Raw genomic sequence first — 18276 nt, 5'->3', positions numbered from 1 at the left:
GTCAAGGTCACAGTGAGGTCAAACATCCAAAACATTCGATTTTTGATGGTTTGGTACAGAATCATCGTAGAAACTTATAGTTTGCATCGTTACCTTCTCTAAAGACAGATTTTATTAGACAAGGTCAGAGGTCAAGTTGACGATTTTGTAAGTACCAGTCTATGACTGCTTGTTTGTTTGTTTGTTTGTCGGCACGATAACTCGAGAACGGAAGAAGCTACCAATGTCAAATTACACCACGTGATTCAGGAGGGTGATGGCTAGTGCTGATTAGATTTTGGTGAAAATCGGTCAAAGGTCAAGGTCACAGTGAGGTCAAACATAATTCCGTAAATTCACGTGGAGAAATGGAGTATTTTTGCTTCGCTCGACGTTACGAGTTCGTTTTAACTTCGATTTTAAGTTTGTCTTCGGTTTTTGCGATCGCTTAGGACGCTTAAAACTCGGTTGTCGAAATTCTGGTAAAATTGGATGTTTTGGAGACGTTTTAAGATTGTATAAAAAATATTTCACTCGACGCGTCACGGGTCATCCCATGATGCAGTGCGCTCGAGCAGACGCGTCGTTGAGTTACGTTAAGGAATAATTGCGTGGAGAAATGGAGATTTTTGCTTCGGTCGACGTTACGATTTTTGATGGTTTGATACAGAATCATCGTAGAAACTTCTGGTTTGCGTCGCTACCTTCTCTCGAGACAGCTTTTATTAGACAAGGTCAGAGGTCAAGTTGACGATTTCCTAAGTACCAGTCTAGGACTGCTTGTTTTTTTCATTAGTTGTTTGACAATTTTGCATTTGCCATCAGTTTGATATTCGTGTATTATGCCTAGGTTCTGCAGCTATCGTAACACCATGTGATGTTGTTCAAGCATCTCTCGGATTCTCAAATCATTCCAAGTTTGTGTCTTAGCCTACTTTCTCGAGCTTCTCGAGATTCATCATTGTACTCGATATGCATATAATTCCGTCAGTGGTGGGGAGGGAGAGGAGAAAATCCATCATTCTTCAAGTCGGTTGAACCCAAGTCATTCTCTTTAAGTTTCGGTGTTCAGTCATGTTTCCGTGCTGTAAAAGGTAGGAATTAATTTGGTAAGGTCATGTCATCATAAGTTATTGGTGCAGAGCGTCGTCACACGTGTTTGCTCTGATCCTGAAGGTCCTGCATGTTCTGTCTTTTGTGTTTGTGGAAAATCGCTTCTTTTTTAATTTTTTTGTATGCAGAGTCTCAGCTCGTAGAAGAGCGAAAACACTGAATGGATCAGGACGCAACAGAACAGAAGGAACAGCAGATGGCGGGGGGGGGGGGGCACACCAGCAGCAGAGTTGAAGGACAAAATAGATGGACACTTCGACAAACAATGGGTGTTTGGAGGAATGAGGGGCAGGAAAGCATGCATCGGTGGACTGAATGGATACAGAAGGAAATATCAGGAAGGAAAAATTGTGAATTTGGAAGGAGGTGGCCTTAGGAGTTGGGAGGGGGGTACAAAAGTGGAAAAGATCATGGTTTTGGATGGTGGATGATCTTAGATAGTGTTAAACAGCTGTCTTGCAGACCTGGATGGACGATTGAGAGTGAAGAGAAAGTGGAAGCTGGTTCTAAATGTGGGGAAATAGAGTAACGGATGAGTGGAGGCAAGCAGTGATTCTGCATTTTGGGAGTTTTACCAGAATGGGTTGAGGGTGGACCGTGCACTCCCTGTAGAAACCTCTGTGATAAGGGGGGGGGGTGTTGGGGGACAAAGCATGCAAATAATGGGAGGTGCCACACCAAGGATAAGACCTGTTGAATAAACTGATTGTTTATCTAAAATGAACCTTTTCATTTGATGCAGGATTGAACACTAAGTGTCCCAAACATGCCGTGAAACCTTTGGAAAAGACTAGGCCATTTTGAGTCACCTTGACCAAATTGCTGTCCTGATTAGGACTGGGAAGAACAATGACAAACCACCCAGTATATTACCTATACTACCTCGTTACTGGTCTGGCAGCAGCACGCTTTGGAAAGATCAAGGCAATGAATGCAACTGATAATCCGAAACGAATTGGAATTGCTCTGGTTGTAAAGACTGAAAATCTTCCTCTCGGGCTGGATTTTTTTCTTTTCAGAAATTATGCATATTGTGCGTCCCACAACTGTGAATAGACACAGAAAATCTGCCTCCCCCCCCCCCACCTGAATGTAAACAAAATCGAATTCTCCCAGTGTTAAAGGGACGAATTGTTCTGTTGTGAAGCTGTTGAACTTCAAACACTCTGAATCGATTTTCTGCCAATTTTTCTGGTGCTATATTCACTCAAAAGTTAACAAATGATATGGGGGCAAGCAGGATAAGTCTCGAGACATGCGCACTCACTCACCTCTGAAATGTCTAGTCTGGGTTTTCGAATCTCCACCCAGCTATAAACTGTGCTACCCTGGTGTTTCGCATGCAAGGCCAAACTTCAATACGTGTGTTGTCCATGGGAGGGAAGTTAAACCAGTTGATCCGTCTGTCAGCACTGGTCGTTGGTGGATGTTAAGGATCCCACAGTGTTTCTCAAGGAGGAGCTGAGTTATCTCCCGCACCCTGAACAACTTTCAAATCCCTGCACCTTCAGCCGAGTGTCCTTCATTGGGGTGCCGACTTGTTCAGGCCGATAAACGTTTCTCAACTTGTCGTGATACACCCAGTTGTTCTGTAAAGACTATCGGCCTGTAATCGGTGTTGTTATTAAATAATATTGCCTTAAAAAAAACAACAATGTCCCCATTGTGCAAGTTGCACTTATTGTCAGTATTCCTTGTTTTTTGTGATCCAAACAAAATAGTTTCAAAATTCTGAGCTAAACATGACCTACTGTTGATGAGAGACGTATTTCTCATGATTGAGCTTGCAGATCGTGACGTCGACAAAACCAAAAATTGCTGAACAATGTGCTGTGATCATCACCGTGTACCATTCTGTTTCTCCTTTTCCTCCTTTTCCCCATTCATCCCATCTTGTATCAGTGTACTCTTTGCCCCCTGGTGTTTTGCTATTCCATGAACCTTGATACCTGTATCAAGAAAAGTTGATGCCACTGCAGTCCAAATGATGTAGGATAGGCCACCCAAAACAATGTTTGAATGGTGATAACATATAGCTCAGGACCCACACATGTGTCTAGCTATAATCGAAAGTAATTCTCACATTTCACAGGAGAATCACTTGCATCGTCACACAGACTCAAACTCATGTGGCTTTCCATACATTTGATATTTTCTCCTCCACAGGCAGAGACAGCTGGGTAAGGGAATGACATCACTTTATGGAAATTCGTGAAACGTTTTCATGTCCTTATTCTGTGAAGCATATGCATGCTTGTTTTCCTGCTGACTTCACCAAAATCTGTTGTTTTTGAACAAACTTTTACGTAAAGGATAATATTTACCACCACCACCACCAAAGGTGGACGGAGGTTGTTTTCACTCCTGCTGTTTGTCTCTGTCTGTGAGCAGGATATCTCAAAGTTATGGACAGATTCAGATGAAACTTGGTGGACAGGTTGGGTGTGTCGCAAGGACGAATTGATTCGACTTTGGTGAAGACTCGGATCCGTATGCAGATACTACAATTTGCCATCTTCACCATTGAGAGATTGGGCCATAGCATGATATCTCAAAAAGTTGTGCACGGATTCGGACGAAACTAAGTATACGAGTTCGGTTGGTGACAAGACGAAGTGTATTTGATTTGAGTTCAGGTCCAGATCCAGATCCGGCTTACCACTGGGATACAAAACGTAATCTGTTCAACCTGGTGGAGGTGTGCGCTCTTCCGAGTGCCGTTCTAGTTCTCATCTGATACTCCTGATCATTTCAAGATACTTCAAGACTTGGCAGGTCTTTTTGCTATTTTCTTGTACTTTTATTCATACCGTTTTTATTTTTTGTCTGTACGTTTCTACCTTTATTCCTCAACAAAAATTGGGGCCTTGTAGACAAGGAAGGATCTTGTAGACTTGTAGACAACAGCCGAATATGGATCGTGTCAGTTAGTGTCACAGTCACTATAATCGAATGTCAAGACAGGCACATGTTCGACACCAATGTCAAGTAATCTCATGCACATGTTGTGTGGAATGGCAATTGATGCAGAACACAAGTTTCTTGGTGGATTCATTTGTTACTTTATAAGCAGCAGAAGGTAGCATCCATCCATCCATCCATCCATCCATTGGGGACCATACTCTGTGCCAGAGCGTTGGTGCTGCCTCAGCAGTCTCCTTGGCTATTGAGCACAATCTTGGACGGATCAGCACTCCGACACAGGATACCAGCAAGCTGGTACTCATTTTGCCGACCTCAGGATGACAGGCAGAGTCAACCCCACCTGGTATTAATGGGATTTGAACTCAGGATCCTAGGATCCCAAGCCCACCACTCTAACCATTAAGCCAACACCAGGCATAGAAGGTACCATGCACCCGCATTAACGCTTCATTCAACTTTATTGTTATGATGATCAAAAAAAAAATGTTCAAAATGCAAAAAGGTATTCTTGGAAAGATTTTGCGAAATTCTGTAGTTTGACGTGGGTCTTGCGTTATTGTTGATACTTAGCTTCAGGGCCATGCATTTATTATGTGTGCAAATGTGGTAGACATTTTATACCCTTCCCCTTTTTCCCTGTTGCAGTTGGTACCCTTTTCTTCCGTTGCTCTTACTTCAATCTACTTCAACTCTTCTTTCATTTCTCTTTCTCTCTTCTCCCTCCACGCCCCTACTCTGATGTACATATCTCTTTCCTTGTCTTTTTTTTTATCTTGCCAAAACGAAGTTTTTGCAAGATATGTTGGTCCGCTTGTATGTTTTTTTTTGTTGTTTTGTTTGTCTGTAATTACCTATAAAAAAAAATCTGCAGAGCACAGTTATCATTGGAAATTTTTGTAACTTCGCATATCAGAGGCCTATAGAGGTTCCTTTCAGCGTATAAAATTTTGAAGGTCAAGGTCAAAGGTCAAGGTCACTTTGGCGCAAATCAGGTGAGTCGATGAAACCCTTATTTTTTGAGTAATTTTGATCGGATCGTCTTCAAACTTCATGGGAATATAGTTCATGGTCTGGCGCTCAGCTGATTAATTTTTGGTGGCGATTGGCCTTGACCTTCATGGTTAGCGCCTCAGGTCAAACATATTTGACCCCAAGGTCAAATTTTCAAGTTTTAGGAACCATATCGTGTAGTACCTCAAATTGAACACCTCGATGAGTGCTTTCTCGATATGTCAAGCTTGAGACATTATGACGTCATTTGGTGACGTTATGAGGCAAACACATATTTTTCATGGTTACTCTAGAACGATTCTCATCGGAATCTCTCGTAGGCAGATATTCCTCAAGGAGTCGCTCCTGGTGGATAGCAGCTCTGTTCACCTCAGTGTGACCTTAAAGAAGTCACACGTGGTCACCTTTTGGCAAGATACGAGTCACCCTGCGGGTGACATTGGTTTTTATTTTATTTTTCTCGTTTTTTGGTTTTCTTTATTTGGCACTAATTGTCTAAATTACTAAATTTATTACTCTATTTAGCACCCTCTTCACTCGCCCCCAATGCGTTCGTAAAAAAAAAATAGATGAGCCATTATATAAAGCAGCTTATGGATGCGTCATATATTTTGCTTATGTGTTGATCTTTTTGTTTCCATGGTCGGGAAAACTTTGCGGATAGGTGAAGGCATAATGCATGCTCAAATTGCACTCATGTAACTTGCAGGTGTTCATGCAGGTTAAGGATTTGTTGATCTTTCTTCAGGTGACCTTCATCATTGATGAACACAATGTGTGGGTTTGTCACAGCTCAGTGTTTGTTTTTTCCTCGAGTCTAGCAATGGACGAGCATGATTGAGGCAGGGGTAAACGGTGCAGGTGTTTTTGTCCCGACATTATGGACGGTTCATGTGATTCTCTGGTTTTAATTTATTCATGATGCAATCTCGATGTGTATGTGTATGTGTGGGAGGAGGGTTGTGGGGGTACTAAAGCTGAGATTGGGCTATTTTGTATTGATTTGATGTGCTTATTAATAAGTGTCCGTTTCCATTACCATCCAGTGTGTAAGGGGCTTGGGTAAGGGTTAATGATGGAAGACACAACACCCACCTCTCCCCTCCTAAACACACACACACACACACACACACACACACACACACACACACACACACACACACACACACACACACAACAGTATTGTAAAACAATCATATTGGAAAAGGCCGTCATTTCTTTTTTGCTGTGTGAATAAAGATGTGCTAATCTCTCTGTGTAACCTATGCCGTTTCTCCTGCCATGAGACTGTGCGTCTGTACTGTGTGCTTCCTCCTCTCTCATGCCATATTACCGTGCTGTGTGCCCCTCCCTCTCTTTAAATTTTTTTCCCCCTCTGTGCCATGTCACCTGCTTTTCCACCCCCCCCCCCCGGCGTGTGACCGTGTTTGCGTCAGGATGCTCCGTGTGGTACGTGACTGCCTGAAGTCTCCCAGACACAGGTCCGTGGGTTCCGAGCAGCGAATCCCATAGTTGCTAACGTGATTCTTCCCTTGGGTCCGTGTGTCCTTTAGGCTGTGGTAGGGCCGTGCTGTCACCTCGGTTGCCCTGCGGTCTGTTTTTTTTATCGACTTCATTGCTGTTTCCGTTATCCCTTCCAATGAATGACCTGCTATAATGCACGTTCTTTTGCACACAGATATTTTACTCGTGTACGCGTCTCGTTCTTTCCCGTTTGGCCACCCTTCCCCTCCAGCCCCAACCATTCGGTTGGTTTTATCTCACAGACTCGGGTGACATTGTGCGAACAATTCTGACATTCCAACACATTTTGTACCGCCCTGCTCGGCTCGCATGTGCACGTCCACAGCCTCTGCGGCTCCTTGTTATGTATTTGTGCCGCTGATTTTCATGCCAAAAGCAGAGCTATCACTGCAGCCGAAGGGGACGTAGTCATGACGCAGCAACGCCCAGGAGGGTTTTGCATTAATGGGGAGGTGAGGAAGAAGCTGGGTAAAATAGATATTAAGAGACAGGGAGGGACTAGAGTGGGTGGAGGGTTGTGTCAGATCTGTCAGATTAAGGTAGTTAACAGAAGCCTGGTATTGAGGTCGCAGAGAGAGACACAGACAGACAGACACAGACGTATCATCATTAGATGTCTGCTTGTGTCCTCTCCGGTGGTTGAGGCCTTGATGGTGTTCAGGTGTTTAATATCGGGAAGATTATCGCCTCCCTTCGGAGAGACTGCATTGGCGGGACTAACTTGCTGGTATGCTGAACCACTTATCTCGTGTACTGTGCTGGGGTGTTAGGGAGAAGAACACGACAGAGCAAGACATTCGCGAGAAGGAGGAAGCGGTGAAGCAGAGGAAAAATGAAGCACAGGTGAGCTGCATCATCTCCCCCCCCCCCCATTTTGTTTGCCGTCCTCCTCGTCATTAATATTGTGCCGCGCCGGTTACTGGATCACAAACCGAGAAACCCCTTGGGTTCATCCTTGAAAACGACCATCTTGCCTTTGCTTTGCCATATCTTTCATTCCCCAGCCTGCAACCTGACACGTTCTAGCTTGTCATTCGTTGTGATCTTGAGATCTATAACGTAACACCATATATTATGATTCTGTTGGACTTGTACATTGCAATGTTGTAGCTTGTTGTTCATGGAGATGTAATTGCTCCAACTTGATGCAATTCCTGACACTTTACTTGATTTGGTTATGTTCAAAACCACCTTGTCATTTCAAATTATTTGATGAAATTTTGACTTGGATGTCCTAATTATGGCTTGTCGCCCTCTTATTTGCTTTCATACGATAAGCTGGTAACGTTCCTGACTTGTGTGCATTATTGTTTTGTGGAACAATTCCAATTTGATATGGTGCTTGCAAGACTTTCAAATTGGCATCACTGATTTTGCTCTTGTTAAGTGTGATTACTTTGTTATGATTTGAGGTCCATACTTTTCACAGAGCACCAGGGGCATATCACCACTAGTTGAGAAATATATCTATGTTAGAACCAATCCTGGATGGGTCACTACTCTGCCGCAGGATACTCGATCGACTGAAGGTGCATGGATCTATTTGTAATTTGTTCAGAGTGCCGGGGATAACTCGACTACTCTTGGCAAAAGACACCGGAAGATCTTTAACGTCCACTAGTAACCAGTGCTGGCATATGGATCCTCCAGCATGACATCCTTTTATTGGATGACACACAATGATGCATCGCCCTGCATGAGAAACGCCAGGGTAACAGTTTATAGTCAACACGATATAACCAAACCCCCAAACCCAGCCCAAAGTCAAATGTGCATATCTCTAAATCTAAGCTATTCTGCCCAGCCCGCTGCTAAATGTGATGGTGAGAGGTAATGCTTCAACACTTGTGTCTTTCTCCACCTATTTATATGGCTTTGATTCATATGGCTGCTTGCTCTCATCAAACCACACTTTGGTAATATGCCAAATACGCTTCAACACGAGTTGAGGGAGGCCTTCAATTTGAAATAGGCTGGTATACAGTTTTCTTGTTTTTAAACTGGAAAGTCTTTAACTTGATGTTGATGCATATTGAATTTCGCTCCATAAGCATTCCAATGTGAACACGTAATACCAAACCTGCTAAGTCACCGTAAAATCCAGACTGATTTATCCACAATCTTAGTTAGTTGTTTCTTTTAGCTCCCAGTCCAGTACAATAATATATTTTATGGAACACTCGCAGAGCCTACCCATCACTTCGCTGATGGACCAATTGTCATCCTGTTTGCTAAAAATTGCTGTATTGGTCACTTTGGTATCACTTTGTGACTCAAAACAGCCTCTGCGGCCATGGCCAATTGTATCTACACCCTGAGTTCAGAGTTTGTAACTTCCACTTCCTCTCCCACCCCCCTCATCGTGGCCCCACGACCCTTGCTGCTAAAAATGTTTCATTCAAACGACGTCCCCAGCTCCCTCTGGTTATTATTTTTCCAACTTTGACAGACCCTTTCATTTTATATGAGAAGGAGAAGGAAAGGAAGCCAAATGTACCTGTGCAAAGAGTGCTTTACCCCCTCCCCCCTTTTACCACATGCATCCTGAGGTCCCTTCCCTCCAGAAATGTCTCACGCACGATGACAGACTTTGACAGGCCTCTCCGGTTTTTTTTTTTGAGGGGTTGGGAGAAGGGAAGGAAGACAAATCTATCCATCTGAAGAGTGCTTTAACCTCAGCGTTGCCCAGGTTAAAAAAAAAAAGGCACTTGTAACACCATCTGCCACCACCGCCAGGTGGCGCTACATGGTACACATTTACATGGAGAATTTACATGTATGTATGTATATATATATATATATATATATATATATATATATATATATATATATATATATATATATATATATATATATATATATATATATATATATATATATATATATATATATATATATATACATATACACACACACATGTTGCGGCCACGGGTTCTGAGCCCAGCTTGTCACTCAGGGGGATTAATCCCCGGTTGTCCTCGGAAGAGCCGGACCTGGGGCCACCGCTCACAATTAACGTTGTGGTACGGTGGGTTGTTTTATAACCACAAATGCCACCCAGTCAACCATGAGTTCCAGTGTCCACCGTCTAATTATGCCGTTTAACTTGAGGTTACGTGGTTACCTGAGCAGGGAGCGTGCCATCGGCAAAGCACCAATGTTATCTCTATTAGATTTTAATTAGGGCAGCCGAGCGTTTTAACCGCTGGTGCGTGCCGACTCGTTTTGGTCAAATCTGTGGTAATTACCTCCCAATATCTCGGTTCGGACAATGCTAGATCAATGGAAGGAAAGCACAAACACGGACAGGTTGGAAATCAATAAATGATTTATTAATAATAAAATATAAATAAAAAGAACTTTTTATTTTCTGAGGTAAATAAATGAATAGTTAATCAAGCAAAATCAATCAAAATGACAGGAAAGAGACAGAGAGCAGATGCTTTTTTTTTTGGGGGGGGGGGGGATCAACTTACAGCTAAGCACAGACAAGGGTACCCAGCAGATCATTCAGGGTGGGGGGGGGGGGGAAAGAGTCGTCTTGCCCACCAGAGAGTAGTTGTCTGTGAAGTGAAAACGTCCTGAAATTTGTGCGTGCGTGTCACGTCCGTCTCCAGCACCCAGCCTTGCTGTGCACCCTCTCGCGAACAGCCTTGAACACCAGTCGACGTCTGGGAGGGCACTGAGATCCTCTGTCGCGGGTTTAGACCCTGGTGCTGCGACATGGGCAGCTACTCACACTTCACAAAACTGGTGACGTCCAGTGACCCACATGGTATGGCGGTGACTGACCCGCACCTCACACGGTGACCGACCCATGCCTCACTCGTTGGCGCGACTCATACCCACACGTGCACCACATGCTCGCTTGCTCAAGCACTGGGAAGGACAAATTGTCTCGTTGTTGACGCTGGTCAGACACCCACACGCACACCACACGCTCGCTTGCTCACTTGCACGCTTCCTCTCTGGCTCACTTCTTCCCTCGCGTGCTTCAACTCTCGCTTCTTTCTCGGCTCGCTTGCCCGCTTTTTTCTTGCTTCTCTCCTCCTTTTCCTCTCTGGCTTTCTTTCTCATTCTCTTCTCCCTCCTCTTACTTCTCTCGCCTCAGAACGAACCTCCAATTTGTTTTATATCAGTGGCCCGTCTCGGTGGGCGCAGAGTCCCCCCAAAGCTCACACGCCCCACTTGGGCACAGTTACCATGATGACCCGTGCGCTTTCAAAAAAAGGCGTGCGTCGGCGCTCGTGAAAGAAATACATGCATAAACGTTGCTGAGGAAAAATACGGGCTCCAGCGCTCGCGAAAGAAATGTGTAAATGTGTGTTGTAAAGAAATAACTTCCCATAATAGAGGGGATCTATTCCTTACCCTTCTCAACGCATCACATTTAAAATCCCATTAGACATGGTGATGGGGCTAATCTGAACATGCATTTAAGGAAATAACTGTCTGAGGACCTGGATGTGTGTATCCATTCATCAGACCGGATTCTGAAATCCGTAAAATATATATATATATATATATATATATATATATATATATATATATATATATATATATATATATATATATATATATATATATATATATATATATATATATATATATATATATTGTTGCGAATTCGCGCCCGCCGGCGTGCAATCGGCCACGTAACTCAAATCTCGGCACGTAGCCCACCGGACGGACAATTCAGTCGTGACCCTCTCGGAACAACGCCGGGAGCTAGTCACGGGTGAGTCTTTCGACCTCACCACAATCGTGCCAATCGGCCACCCGCGTAGGATAGGGTTGTTCGCCAAACTCGACCTACCTAAGTACGTACGCGGATGGTTAATCGGGCGATCGTACCTCGCCGCAGGTCGACTTCGGACAAGAACCACTGAAGCGGTTCGTTCCGTTCTGCAGAGATAACCGAGCAGAGTTATCGTCGACCTCGACGGTTCAGATTAGTTACCGGGAACTTACACCCACTTCCAATCTCTTACGCGATGCAGAATGGAGAGTCAACAAAAGGAAAGGAGATGAAGCAGAGCGGGAACAGTTCAACAAGCAAGCATTTTGTTGCACGACACACGGACGCAAAGCAAGTACGTATATTCAGTCACAGTAATAATAATAATAAAAGGCACGTATTCAAGCACAGAAAGAAACAGTAAAAGAGAGATACTACCGACTAAGACCGACACATGGCAACACTTACGCAGTTTTACTTAACAGACGGCGCCACCACAAGCATTTACACAAAAATCAAAGGAAAAAGAAAGCCACCCTCATAGGCGAGGAGGCAGGACAGGTCCGTAGACCAAATGTACGTGAATCCTGGAGGATTGGCCAGGTCCACGAGACCGGGGAGGTCTTACCCGCGTCTTTGTGACGCGATGGCGGGCAAGCCGCAATGTTTGCGCCGCTGCGCCCTGACTCCGTGCCCTGGCGTGGTCGGCGAGTCCTCTCCGGCGTGCTCCGCGCGAGCGGTCTTGTTGGCACCACGTTGAGGGTGGTGGAGGAACAGGGGCCCCCTCGGCACTATCTCAGCGCGAATGGGGGGGGGGGGAAATCGCTGATGCTCAGGGAGAGGGGTATGGCTGGCTGGCCTGGATCCCGCAACGAGTCGAGCGATCCCCACACCGCAACCTCGTCGCCGTCCGCCGTCTTCCCTGCAACTCCTCCGCAACTTCTCTCCAACCCTTCTCGAACTCCTCCCAGCTCAACTCACCCTCTCTCGAGTCGCCTTGCGCTCGCATCTTTATAGGACTCAGGAGGAGTCGATATGCAAATATGCGGATCAAAACGTGATCGGAGGCAGGGCCACGCCACCCTCTTTTCAGCCATTGGTCGAGCAAAAAGGGGCGTGAACCTCCCTTGATCCGCATATTTGCATAAACGGACTTCACATACACGCGCTTGGAGGAGGGGCCAAGCCGCCTCGCGCTCGCCCATTGGACGGAGGGGAAGTGGGCGTGAATAATTTTGGATCCGAATTTCTCCCTCGGAAAGGCTGCCATTCGCGCTCGCAGCTCGGTGCGTTGGGCACCAATCGCCGAACGGGCCCTAGACAAACCGACGTTCAGTGTTCACAGGTGGTGCGGTTGTTGGTTGTGAAGGAGAAAGGCGAAGGTGGTGGAGGGTTTTCTGTGGTGGTTTGATGGTTATGGTTTCGTTTGGGAATGGCGATGAAGCGATGTTTGCGGGATGGAGTTGTGAAGGTCAAGGTTGTGGCTGTTTGCGTTGTTGGCGGCTTAATGGTCGAAAATAACAATAGAGAATGAAAAAATGGCTAACTCAAAGCGTCGCAGCCAGGATGAATCGCACATATTCCCTCTATACAACGGGTTTGGGCTAACTACACATGGACTTACCGAGATATCTCACCTGAGGATTCTTTATGGTGTAATGCGAATTTCCACAACCGTAACAATATATATGTACACCGATGAGCCAGAACATTATGACCACCTGCCTAATATGCTGTTGGTCCTCCGTGTGCCACGAAAACAACGCCGACCCGCCGAGGCATGGACTCTGCAAGACCCCTGAAGATGTCCTGTGGTGTCTGGCACCAAAAAATTAGCAGCAGATCCTTCAAGTCCTGTAAGTTGTGAGGTGGAGCCGCCGTGGATCGGACTTGTTGGTCCAGCACATCCCACAGATGCTCAATCGGACTGAGATCTGGAGAATTTGGAGGCCAGGACAACACCGTGAACACTTCATCATGTTCCTCAAACCATTCCTGAACAAAGTGTGCAGTATGGCAGGACGCATTATCCTGTTAGTCCATGGGCCCAGGCCAGAAATTCCACTTGTCGGTACCATCTAAGGAAACCAATCCTTGTTATGATTTTTGAATTGGTGTATATATATAGATCATATTTTCATGTGATCACCATTGCAGACTGGCAGCTTATTGGTAGTTATCATCTCTGGAATGTACCCACCCTCCGCATAATGAAAGCGAAAAGACAAACTCTGAAACATTCACTGATGATGCAATTGCTGTTTCCACATAGGGCTAGAATGAACTGCAAACCACAAATACATGTCTGAAATGCTTTATTTATACCATCCGAATAATCCTTTCTGTCATTCCTGAAGTCAGAATTTGTTTTATGGCAGAAAGGGGCGAACAATAGGGCCGATCAAAATGTTGCTGATTAAGGCCCGGTCACACCTTGACGTTTTAGCCAGCGATGGCAACGTATTAAAATGTATGTAGAACGCTGGCTTACGTTGAACTTTTGATGTTTTTTTTTAAAGATTCGGACGTATTCATAGCGACTTGGTCTTATGTATAACGCATTGGTAACTACACAGAACGTTTTGTTGTGTTATAGATAACTTATACCAACGAATGCTGAACCTGTTGTCGGCCTACACAACCGATGCCCAACGATAGTCTAACTCAGGCATAGCGCGTTGCACGCATCGCCGACGATGTCGTGGCGTAGCCTATTAAAAGGCTGACGCACAACGATTCAAATCATAACTGCCGTAGAAATGGAAGGGTCAAAATCGCGGTCACACCTTGGCAATCTTGCCAGCGTATGCCGACGTAACAAAAAGTGTGTCTAAAACGTTGGGGCACGTCGAATACGGTATGGGTAAGTTTGGTATGCGCGAGTAGAACGCTAAATACGCTATCATAAGTCGTAGTAAGTAGAGTACGTCAAGAAATTTTGAACATGTTCAAAATTTTACAACGTACTCGGCGTATGACACACGTTCGCATGCGATGGGGATAAGTTTTACACACGATATGTGGACGCTTACACACGTCCACAAAGGCTACTTATAAGCTACTCATAAGTCGAAACACGTCGCGGTAATGTCTTTTTTTACGCGAAACTTATTTCTAACTTATGTTTGACGTGCTTTGAACCAATTCTTTACGTAGTCCCAACACACATCGACGTATGTAGACGTATTCCAATGACGTCTTCCGATCGACAAAAAAAAAAAAGAATGTGTTTCTAGCTTACAACTGCCATATAAAGACGTGTTCCCAGCAGTTTTGGGAATTGGTATATAAAAATGTTGCTCATAAAAGGGGAACCCAACAGTGTTTTCGAGTTCCTTTTTGAGTCGATGTCCATGTCAGCAGTATCAGTATTAGTATCAGTATTAGTATTAGTATTAGTATTAGTAGTAGTTTGTTCATGTTGGCAGTAGTAGGTGGGTGTGAGGGTGAGGGTGTGGGTTATGATGGATCGTCCTTGCGTCCGCGTGTCCACGGGTAGGTTCATAGGCTGCCACTCAACGATTTAAATGGCTGCATCTCCACTATTGAAAGTAGACGCTTGCGCTCAACAATTGGATTTTTTTTACACTCAACGACTTTTAAACGGTACCACTCAGCTAGTTTTATTGTTTACAATGAACGATTTAAATTGCTGTCACTCGCCTTTGTTTTTTTTTTTTTTGTTTTTTTTTTGACGCTGGGGTTTGGAAATTTGAAGCGTTTCTTCTGAACGTGTTAAAACGCTCAAACTCGACTATTTTAAATAGACGCTGCCGATGGACAATTGGAATCATTGCCAAGCTAGACATCGAAGTGTGAACATCCTCGTCATGCCGAAGAAAAGTTTGAAGAATGCTGCAAATAAGTGTCCTGGCCGTGGCCGTGGACGCTGACGCAAGGACGATCCATTATACCGACGTCTTTCAGCCTATGAGTAACTTAAAAGCAACGTCTGTCGACATGTGGCAACGATCGCGTAACGTGCCAACAACAGGTTAATCATAGGTTAGAAATAAGTTTCGGGTACGCTAAACATTACCTCGGCGTGTCTCAACTTATGATTAACTTACAAGTAGCATGTGTTGACGTCTGTCAACGATCGCAGACCGTGCCTACAACTTCTGGCTAGCGTAGCGGAACGTGTGAGTCATACGCCGGCATACGTCGTGAAATTTCAAGCATGAAAAAATTTGAGGACAACCGAAAAGTACAACGTTTAAAGCCAACGTACAACGACGTATGGCAACGTACTACGACGTATGCCAGCGTGCTCTCAATGTTATCAAAACTTACCCATAACGTATTCAACGTGTGCCAGCGTTTTAGAAAAAAAATTCAAAAATCGGCATATGTTGGCTAAAACGTCAAGGTGTGACCGGGCCTTTAGTGATTTTCAGTACATTTTAATTTATAATATTGTCATACAAGTTCCCGAGGTAGTGCTACTGAACCGCAGTAGCCTACAACATGCACATGTTGTATGAGGAAAACATTTATGAACATTTTACAAGTTTTTTTTACCACAGTTAAAGGAATTGCCCTTCCCCTACCCGAGTTCCAACAAGCATCCAAAATGTGAAATTTATGGATCACCCAAATTTCACCACGCGAGTGTGGCATGTTTATGTACTATGTTTTACTCATGCATATTTGTAGCCATGAATGTCCTTGTGATCGTGCCAAAACATTCACACCATGGATCAGTCGTCGAGTCTTCATCACTGTTATCAGCATCAGAGTCCTCGAGGTCTACAACCTCTTCCTCGACATCAGCGAGCTGGTTGCTGCAGGTTCGCAACTTGCACATGTCAGTGCACTTCAGGCTATTGGCAAGGCATGTGCAGTCTGGGAGTTTGCACGACCGTCCACACTTGCAGGAAAGCAGTTGCAACACTGCATCCGGTGCTGGAGAACCCTGCATCCACTCGATGGCCAGCTTCCCGTCATCATCAGTGGTCCATCAACAACCCTTGGGACTTGGAACATAGGGTTGGCATTGCAGACAGTGCCTCCAAATAGCAGCCTGGTAGTTTGCACGGAGGACGTGCATGAAGAGGCAGTCTTCACATGGTGGAAGCTGACTGGACTCTATCTCTCCCCGTCTGGCACAGAAGAGTTGATGTCGGAGTTCATTGACTTTCGTGGTGTTGGTAGACGGCACGTACATGTGGCAGTGACCTCTTGCAGCTTCTGAAAGAGCTCGGTGGATACTTCCCATGAATGACCGAGCTGACTGAAGGCCTCTTGGTAGGTCTTATCCGTCTTCATTTGCTTCAAGGCGCCCATCTTTCCCCGGCCTGCAAAGGCACTGACTGTATCACAACCAGAGAACACGTGCAGTCCAACCAGGGCATCACAGACACTGTCTCCCATCGATCTAGCAAGCTTGTCAATGTCTCGGAACCGTGTGCGGGTTTGCGTACCACACTTCTGATACACGGGGCATGGGATGTCCAGATTGAAGGCATGACACAGCACGAGGACATCTGTATCGTCGGCAGTGATCACCACAGCCTTGTACCCAGCCTCTGCTGCATGCAGAACATGCAGAAACATTCGGGTGTCTGCTTCCTCCTGCGTGGAGTTCAGCTCTGCCACTTCCTCCCAGTGGTCCTTGTTTTTTTTATTTTTTATTTTCCCCCAAAACGTCAATATCTCAGAATGGTAAAATGGTAAAAATGCAAAATACATACACCAAGCTGCTCTTCTGGAACGGTTATCATATATTGAAACTAGAACGGGCACTCAGTAGAGCGCATACCTTCGCCAACGCTACATTTTGCCCCCCCCCCCCCCAGAAACCGTTGATTGTGACGGTATTTAATCCCATACCACATCTGCCATCTCATATGTGTTATGATGGCTGAAAAACATTAAATTTCCTGCTGTTTGAGACTGATTCACGTACATTGTACAATTTCTGTATGAACTCCCTGATCTTTTTGGGTGACGGTGTCAAGTCAATCTGATGACAACTGGTCACATGATAAGAAATCAAATATTACACATCACAGGATAGGGAATTAAATTCTAAACATTTTGAATCTACTTACATGCAAATTCTATAAGAATTTATAGATATATATGTATATATATATATATATATATATATATATATATATATATATATATATATATATATATATATATGTATATGTATATGTATATGTATATATATGTATATGTATATGTATATATGTATATGTATATGTATATATATATATATATATGTATATGTATATATATATATATGTATATGTATATATATATATGTATATGTATATATATATATATATATATATATATATATATATATATATATATATATATATATATATATATATATATATATGTATGTATATATATATATATGTATGTATATATATATGTATGTATGTATATATATATATATATACATATATATATATATATATATATATATATATATATATATATATATATATATATATGTGTGTGTGTGTACATACACTACCGGTCAAAAGTTTTAGAACGCCCCATTTTTCCAGTTCTTACTGAAATTTAATCGGTTTAATGTTTCAATGTACTCTTGATTTAAAGCATAGAACAAATAAACAATTGCAGATGAAAAGGAAATCATGGAATCATTTTGTTGAACAAAATTTAATCTAAATTTTTGACTCATCAAAGTAGCCACCTTTTGCAGATGGAAGACAGCCGAACATACTCGTGACATTCTTTCTACAATGGGAATCAAATATTGTTCGGAAATATTGTTCCCAACACTGTTGCAGAAGTTCCCACAAATGTATTGCACTTGTCGGTTGCTTTGCATTCACCCTTCTGTCCAGTTCATCCCAAACCAGCTTGATGGGGTTTAAGGCTGGAGACTATGGTGGCCATTCTATGATTTGAAGCCTACCGTCTTGTTATTTTCTTCTAAGGTAGTTCTGACATCGCCTGGAGGTATGTTTTGGGTCGTTATCTTGCTCGAGGATGAACCTCTT

At 43.8% G+C, this 18276-nt stretch overlaps 1 protein-coding gene across 5 annotated transcripts in view; it reads left to right on the top strand.

Moving 5' to 3' along the window:
* Positions 1 to 18276, top strand: part of LOC147024977 (uncharacterized) — a 196278-nt gene that overhangs the window by 66584 nt on the left and 111418 nt on the right. For all 5 annotated transcript variants that reach the window (XM_085885471.1, XM_085885469.1, XM_085885470.1 and 2 more), the window contains one exon: positions 7323 to 7395. In XM_085885471.1, coding sequence (XP_085741597.1) covers positions 7323 to 7395 — 73 coding nt within the window. The remainder of the gene's footprint in view (positions 1 to 7322; positions 7396 to 18276) is intronic.

This window comes from Eptatretus burgeri, chromosome 6 (genome assembly GCF_056783735.1).
Source record: "Eptatretus burgeri isolate ZD-2024b chromosome 6, Ebu_testis_v1, whole genome shotgun sequence".
NCBI classification, from domain to species: domain Eukaryota; kingdom Metazoa; phylum Chordata; class Myxini; order Myxiniformes; family Myxinidae; genus Eptatretus; species Eptatretus burgeri.
This window is presented reverse-complemented; position numbering and strand designations above follow the sequence as displayed.